Genomic DNA, 8,805 nt, shown 5'->3' on the forward strand with positions numbered 1-8,805 from the left:
ATATAGTTGTTGTTATTTGCCATTGAGTCGGACCTGACTCATAGTAGCGACCCCTCCTTGGGTTTCTGAGGCAGTATCACTATAGAAGTAGATTGCCCAATCTTCCTTCTGAGGAGTGGTTGGTGGGTTGGAACCACCAGCCTTCTGGTTTGCAGTCAAGTGCCTTAGACACTACGTTACCAGAGCCCCTATATATGTGTGTGTGTGTGTGTATATATATATATATATATATGTATATATATATATACATGAATGACAGAAAAGAAAGCCTTCTGTTTAGCAGTCAAATGCCTTAGGCACTATGCCACCAGAGCTCCCCATAAGAAATAAAGCAGGATCAAACTGGCTGACTCCTAGTGTTGTCTAAAAATAGACAGACCAACTATTTACCCACCTTTTACTTAGATGATGAGGCCAATCTCTATTGGAAAATTATCAGAATATACTAATTTTGTTTTTTAAAAATTATTATCTTCTAGAAGTGTATCATCATAAATATAAAAATTCGTAACCTCTATCATGTGAAAGATCTCTTTAAACTGTTTAAGAGGAAAGAAGTCACTTTGAAGACTAAGGTGTGCTGATCCAAGCCATGGTATTTTTAATAGTCTTACATGCATGTGAGCGCTGGACAATGAATAAGGAAGACTGCAGTAGAATTGATGCACTTGAATTGTGGTGTTGGCAAAGAATATTGAATGTATCATGGACTGCCAGAAGAATGAATAAATTTGTCTTAGAAGAAGTACAGCCAAAATGCTCCTTAGAGAAGGGAATGGTCAGGCTTTTTCTCCCATTACTTTGGTCATGTTGTCAGAAGAGAACAGTCACTGAAAAAACGATAACATGCTAGGTAAAATAGAGGATCAGTAAAAAACAGGTGAAGACTCCTGAGATGAATTGACACAGTAGCTGTGTCAATGGGCTCAAGCATGACAACAATTGTGAGGATGGTGCAGGACTGGGCAGTGTTTCATTCTATTGTTCTTAGGATCACTATGAGTCAAGATTTACTCAACAGCACCTAACAACAACAATGACAGGATGTGAACAGGTGCTCAGGTGGTCAGTGGTTAAAGCAATAAGCTGCTAACCAAAAAATTGGTGGTTTGAACCCAGCAGCTGCTCTGTGGGAGAACAATGGTGAAATTTGCTTTCATAAAGATTTACAGCCTTGGAAACCCTATCAGGCAATTCTACTCAGTCCTATAAGTTCGTTATGAGTTGGAATAGACTTAATGGCAGTAGGCTTAGTTTTATATGTTGTTGTTGTTGTTGTGTGCCGTTGAGTCATCCCTGACTCATAGCGATCCCTCCTTGGGTTGCCGAGGCAGTATCACTACAGAAGTAGATTGCCCAACCTTTCTTTCAAGGAGTGGCTGGTGGGTTGGAACCGTCAGCCTTCTGGTTAGTAGTCAAGTGCCTTAGGCACTATGCTACCAGAGCTCCTTAGTTTTATATACATACTATCAATATCATTTTTTTTTTGTGTGTGTGTCGATATAAAAGAAGCTCTGGTAGCATAGTGCCTAAGGCATTTTGACTGCTACTTAGAGGCTGACAGTTCAAACCCACCAGCCACTCCCCAGAAGGAAAACTGGGCAATCTACTTCCATAGAGATATAACCTCGGAAACCCAAGGAAGGGTCACTATGAAGTATTTTATGCAGGAAATATAATACCAGTTACACCTACTAGTGCAATGGTTAAAGTGCTTCACTGCTAACCAAACAGTAATCCACCAGTTGCTTCATGGGAAAAAGATGTTGGCTTCTGAAAAGATTTACAGCCTTTGAAACCCTTTGGGGCAGTTCTACTCTGTCATATAGGGTCTCTATGAGTTGGAATTGACTGAATAGCAATGGGTTTGGTTTTTTAACACCTACTAGGGGCTCTGGTGGGAGCTCTGGTGGCGTAGTGCCCAAGACATTTGACTGCTAACCAGAAGGCTGGTGGTTCAAACCCACCAGCCACACCTTGTAAGGAAGGTTAGGCAATCTACTTCCATAGTGATACTGCCTTGGAAACCCAAGGAGGGGTTAGTATGAGTCAAAATCAACTCCATGGCAGTGAATTTGTTTGTTTATTTTTAAGGTGTATCATCCACCACTCATCTCTCAGTTTGTTGTACTGTGGTGGCTTGGATGCTTTTGTGAGGCTGAAGGTTATGCCACTGTTATTTCAAATACCAGCAGGATCACCCATGGTGGACAGCTTTCATCAAAGCTTCCAGACTAAGACAGACCGGGAATAAGGATGTGGTCATCCATTTCTGAAAAAAAAAAATGGCCAATGAAAACTTTATAGATAGCAGTGACTCACTATCTTTTACTCTAAAATTTTGTGAATAGTCCTGAAACATTATCTGATACAATGCCAGAAGATGAGCCCCTCAGGTTCGAAGGTACTCACACTACAACAGGGGAAGAGCTGCCTCCTCAAAGTAGAGTTGACCTTAATGATGTGGATGAAGTAAAGCTTTCAGGACCTCCATTTGTTGACGGGGCATGACTCAAACTAGGAAGAAACAGCTGCAAAAATCCATTAGTAATAGGAACATGGAATGTATGATGTATGAAGCTAGGATAATTGGAAGTTGTCAAAATGAAATGAGATACATAAAGATTGATATCCTAGGCATTTGTGAGCTGAAGGATTTATATTGGCCATTTGGAATTAGACAATTATGTGGTCTAATACGTGGAGAATGTCAAACTGAAGACAAATGATATTGCATTCATCTTTAAAAGGAATGTATCAAGATCTATCCTGAAGCAGGTGCTGTCAGTGATATGATAATATCCATATACCTATAAGGAAGATCTGTTTATACTACCATTATTCAAAGTTACACATCAACCACTAAAGCCAAGTATGAATAAATTGAAAATTTTTGCCAACCTCTGCAGTCTTAAATTGACCAAACATGCAATCAAGTTGTATTGATTATTACTGGTGATTGGAATGTGAAAGTTGGAAAGAAAGAAGAATCATTAGGAGTTGGAAAAGATGGTCTTGGTGATAGAAATGAAGCCAGAAATTGCATGATAGAATTTTGCAAGACTAACAACTTATTCATTGCAAATATCTTTTTCCAACAACATAAATGGTGGCTATACACATGGAACTTGCCAGATGGAATACATAGGAAGGAAATTGACTACATCTGTGGAAAAAGGCAATGAAGAAGCTCAGTATCTTCAGTTAAAAGCCGACTGTAGAACAGACTGTAGAATCAACTATCCATATGCAAGTTCAAGTTGAACCTGAAGAAAATTAAAACCAAAAATATGACCTTGATTATATCTCATCTGAATTTAGAGACCATTTGAAGAACAGATTTGATGCACTGAACACCAATGACCAAAAACCAGAAGATTTGTGCCATGACATCAGAAAACATCATACATGAAGAAAACAAATGATCATTAAAAAGACAAGAAAGGAAGAAAAGGTGAAAATGGATGCCAGAAGAGACTGTGAAACTTGTTTTTGAATGGAAAGTAGTTAAAGCCAATAGAAGAAATGAAGAGATAAAAGAGCCAAATAGCAGATTTTAAAAGGCAAGTTGAGAAGACAAAGAAAAATATTATAATGAAATGTGCAAAGACCTGGAGTTAGAAAACCAAAAGGGAAGGACACTCTTAGCATTTCTCAAGCTGAAAGAACTGAAGAAAAATTCAAGCCTCGTGTTGTTATATTGAAAGATTGCAGAGTAGTAAATTACTCAGTATGGCTTTTCTACCCATATCATTGTAAACTCAGTGGTGGAATGAGCAACTGAGGAGCTCCTGATTGTAAATATTATCCACCCAGGTTATTTCTTTTGGGAGTGGCACAATGCAATGTTATGGGAGGTTCACTCTCAAGTGCTTAGAGTTCTGATGCTATGATTGGCTAGTTTGACCACTCTGCCAAGCTCAAAAGGAGGCCTCCTAGAGGCAGAACTCTCTCTGACTGCTGGTTGAGGAAGATGTGCTGCTGAAAGATACACACACGCCTGAGACATGCATTGCTGGGAAAGAGATGTAAGAGACATGCATTGCTGAGTGAGACACCGAGGGACCAGCATTGCTGGGAAAGAGACTGTGACAGACTGTTGGCTGAGGGACGGTGGGCTGGGAGAGAGACTAAGTGTTTTTTTTCTGAACTCAAATTGTAGCCTGTGGTGCTTCCCTAATAAACCCCATAATCTGTGAGCTCTGTGTGGCCACTGCAGCGAATTATCAAACCCAGGAGTGAGGTGGTGGGTGCTCTGGGAAGAACGGTTGGAGAAAGGGCTGGCGGGAGGCAGCATGTCTGGCCTCACAGGAACAGGCCTTGGGCTATTGATGGTGATTCTGTCTTGCTCTTGTGGGACTAGAGGAGGTCAGAACATGTGGCCTGCTTGCCCTTTTTGCAAAGATTCTAAGGGCAAAATATTGAATGATGCAGTCTAAAGAAGATGGAAGGAATACACAGAGTCACTCTACCAAAAAGAATTAGCTGATGTTCCACTATTTCAGCATGTAAACAAGAACAAATGGTATTGAGGAAAGAAGTCCAAGCTGCACTGAAGGTATTGATGAATAACAATCCTCCAAGAATTGACAGAATATCCATTGAGATTCTTTAACAAATGGATATAACTCTGGAAGCACTTACTCATTTATGCCAAGTAATTTGGAAAATACCTACCTGGTCAACTGAATGAAAGAGATTGATGTTTGTGCCCATTTCAAAGAAGGTGATCCACCAGAATGTGGGAATTACTGAAAAATGTCATTAGTATAACATACAAGTAAAATTTTGCTGAAGATAACTCAAAAACAGTTACAGTAGTATTCTGACAGGGAACTTCATGAAATGCAAGCTGGATTGAGAGAGAGTGTGGAATGAGGGATATCATTGCTGATATCAGCCAGATGGATCTTGGCTGAAAGCAAAGAATATCAGAAAGATGTTTGCTTCTCTTTTATTGACTATGCAAAGGCATTTGACTTTGTGGATCATAATGTATTATGGATAACATTGAGATGAATGGAAATTCCAGACCACTTAATTGTACTCATGAGGAACCTGTACATAGACCAGGAGGCTATTGTTCAAACAGGACAAGGGGATTCTGCATGGTTTAAAATCAGGAAGGGAGTGCATCAGGGTTGTGTCATTTCATCATACTTGTTCTATCTGTATGCTGAGCAAATAATCCAAGAAGCTGGACTATTGAAGAAGAATGAATCATCAGGATTGGAAGAAGACTCATTAATAACCTGCACTATGCATATAACACAACTTTGCTTGCTGAAAGTGAGGATGACTTGAAGCACTTACTGATGAAGATCAAACACTGCAGTCTGTAATATGGATTACACCTCAACATAAAGAAAACAAAAATCACCAAAACTGGAGAATAAGCAACATCATGATAAAATAGATAAAAGATTGAATTTGTCAGGGATTTCATTATATTTGGATCCACCATCAACAGCCATGGAAGCAGTGGTCTAGAAGTCAGATATTATATTGCATTGGGCAAATCTGCTGGAAAAGACCTCTTCAAAGTGTTGAAGAGCAAAGATGGGTGCCTAACCCAGGCCATGGTATTTTAATAACCTCATATGCATGTTAAAGCTGGACAATGAACTCTAAGAAGAGTTGATGCCTTTGAATTATGGTGTTGGTGAAGAACACAGAAACTGTCATGGACTGCCAGAAGAATGAACAAATCTGTCCTGGAAGAAGTGTGGCCAGTATGCTTACTGGAAGCAAGAATGGCCAGACTTCATCTTACCTACTTTGGTCACATTTTCAAAAGGGACTATTCCTTAGGGAAGGATATCATGCTTGGTAAAGTAGAGGGCCAGTGAAAAAGGGGGAGACCCTTAACAAGACGGATTGACACAGTGGCTATAATGATGGACTCAAGTATAGGAAGGATTATGACGATGGTACACAACTTAGCAGTGTTTTATTCTGGTGTACATAGGGTCACTATGAGTTAGAGCCAACCTGACAACACCTAACAACAACAACAATAGGTGTACCATTGAAGATTTCTGGTGGCACAGTGGTTAATGCATTTGGCTGCTATCTAAAAGGCAGGTGGTTCGAACCCATCACACCCTCCATGGGAGAAAGATGAGAAAGTCTGCTTGCTTCCATAAAGATTTATAGCCTTGGAAACCTTATAGGGTACCTGTACTCTGTCTTGCAGGGTTGCTTTGAACTGGAATCAACTTGAGGGCACTGGATTTTTTTTTTGGGGGGGGTGGGGGGTGGGTTGGTTAGATGTATCATATATGTATCATTTGGGAAAGTTATTTAACATCTCCAAACTTCAGTTTTCTCATTTCTATAACAGGGAGAAAATTATTGACTTTGTGGAGTTGTTGAAAGAATTAAAGGAAAGACAGAATACTAAATATTGTAGAAGTTATCACTAATCTAGGTTATAAACTCAAAGTATAGGCAAGCTAATACAACTAGAATTGATTTTAATTTCCAAAATCCAACATCTAAACCATATAAGCATTTTTTTTTTTTTCTGCTAAATTATTTTAATTTGGCTTCCATGTAAATAAGGAGCCCTGGTGGCTCTTGGCTGCTAAGTGAAAGGTCAGCAGTTTGAACCCCCAGCCACTTCACAGGAGTTTTTATAAAGATTGACTTGGAAACCATATGGGGCAGTTATACTCTGTACTACAGGGTCACTCTGAGTCAGAATTCACTTGATGACAGTGAGTTTGCTTTTGGTTTCTGAATGAATACCAACCACCCAAGTGTAAAGGATATACAAAACTCTCCCCAACTCAACCTATTCGCTTGTTGTAAAATAGGATTGTGAACACTTACAACATTCAGCATCATGATGATTACAAAATTAATACAAACACCAGCCGCAGATGTTGCAAACTGCCAGTGCTGTTTGATGAAACTCCACTTGAATGACGCAAACTGTTCCATGACGACCAGGCGATACACCACTACTGCAAACACTGCCGTGATCACCAAAGAAATCTGCAAGGTGGGAGACCAGAGGAGACAGCCATATTTTGCATAATTAACAAGTTAAAAAGTAAACTATAGCCCTCAAGAGCTGGAGGTGTTTATCATTCTAAGAGAAGATACATTAATTTAATTTTCTCCTTTAAGTCAAAATAAATAGTATTAAGTTGGTTTGGTGCAACAAAATTGTTATAGTAAAATGCAAATTCTCCTCACACTACTATGTTCAAATAAAGTGCTTGGTTTTAACATCTGTGCAATAGACCTACTTCATCAGAGCAATTCACATCATTTCCATTTTATTTTAGATAATATCTGTTTCTTCCCCAAAGTATTTTATTTATGGATTTGCAAAAACTCCCTCTGTCATATCTCCATGGCCTCTTGTAATTTCTATTTTGTTTAATACTATACGTGTTACTTGTTGTTGTTGTTATGTGCCGTTGACTCGGCCTCGACTCATAGTGACCCCTCCTTGGGTCTCCCAGGCAGTATCACTACGGAAGTAGATTTCCCAACCTTCCTTCCGAGGAGTGGTGGGTGGGTTTGAACGACCAACCTTCTGGTTAGCAGTCAAGTGCCTTAGGCACTATGCTACCAGAGCTCCTATGTGTGTTACTAGAGTATTGATAAAGGGACATAGTTTCTTGAATCCTCTGGGCCACAGTATAAGTTAGTATCACAGCCCTTACTCCTAAACCCAGAATCCAAAATTTCCCTTATTTTTCCAGGGAGAGGGGGAAATCAATTTTATTAGATTCCAATATTAATGGTTATACTTTACCATGAAGAATATTCCTGAGACAGAGATAAGAAGACGAGTGATTTTGTCTGAGAAGGGCTGATGTGGCTCAGGTTTTCCTGTAATGGGATTCACTCTCTCCATTGTGTAATACTTTGCTTCAAACTGGGGACGGATTGTTTCCTACAACAGAAAATAAAGTTGCCTAAATGTCAAAGTTATCAACTTAAAAAAGAAAAATGTCTTCCAATAGTTGATACAAAAGTCCTAGAAGTTGGTCTACTTTATATTGTCTTCCCAAAAAAGTAGTGTTGTTTGTTTGTTCAAATAAGAAGTAAACTATTTTCCAAAAAAAAATCTTAAACTGTATTTTAATCAGAAAATTTTTTGCACTAGGGTAATTAAGGAAATATCATAGAAGTATTTGGAAGATGATTTACTTCACCATTGAGTTCTATCATGTTCATGAAATAAAAAAAAATGTTATTTTTTAAAAAATTCAAGATAAATCCTTATGGAGTTTAGCTGTTGCTAGCCTGAATGTTAAAGTCAGTGAATAACTTTTGCATCAGATGTCTTCCCAGTTTTCTTATATCTTGATTACTTCATATCTTACCTCCTCCTCTTCCCATTCAATCAGGTCCCAAGCATAGGTAAGTATACTTCTTCTCCTTTTCCAAAACTCTAGGAAGACTGTGGCTGTATATATAAAAATAATAAGGATTGTTTACCCAAACAGCATAAAGTTGCTTTTCTCCTTTAGACTGTTGCATTTCCATTGTATTATATTGAATTTTCTCTCTCTCTAATCGGGATAGTTATTCTTCACCCACAATGTCTGGCAAGAACATATCTCAGGCATTCATTCATGCATCCATTAATTAGTTTGTTTATTTATTTTCAGACTGATTCTAAGTACTACTCCACTGATTTTTTTTTAAAGTTCTAACATGTGACCATGGTTTAAAAAGTGAGACATTCATGAAATACTGCAAAGCATCTTCTCAGATCATAATGCTGTCAAATTAGAAATCAATAATAGAAAGATCAGCAGCAAAAGAGTAAACACATGGAAA

At 38.6% G+C, this 8,805-nt stretch overlaps 1 protein-coding gene across 1 annotated transcript in view; it reads right to left on the reverse strand.

Annotated features, from left to right (window-relative positions):
• Positions 1-8,805, reverse strand: part of ANO3 (anoctamin 3) — a 629,748-nt gene that overhangs the window by 82,799 nt on the left and 538,144 nt on the right. The window contains exons 16-18 of the mRNA XM_007951966.2: positions 8,346-8,428; positions 7,772-7,912; positions 6,835-6,999 (exon numbers count right to left, since the gene is read on the reverse strand). Of these exons, the coding sequence (XP_007950157.2) occupies positions 6,835-6,999; positions 7,772-7,912; positions 8,346-8,428 (389 nt within the window). The remainder of the gene's footprint in view (positions 1-6,834; positions 7,000-7,771; positions 7,913-8,345; positions 8,429-8,805) is intronic.

This window comes from Orycteropus afer, unplaced genomic scaffold (assembly GCF_000298275.1).
Source record: "Orycteropus afer afer isolate SDZICR_OR568_19922 unplaced genomic scaffold, OryAfe1.0 scaffold00321, whole genome shotgun sequence".
Classification (NCBI taxonomy): Eukaryota; Metazoa; Chordata; class Mammalia; order Tubulidentata; family Orycteropodidae; genus Orycteropus; species Orycteropus afer.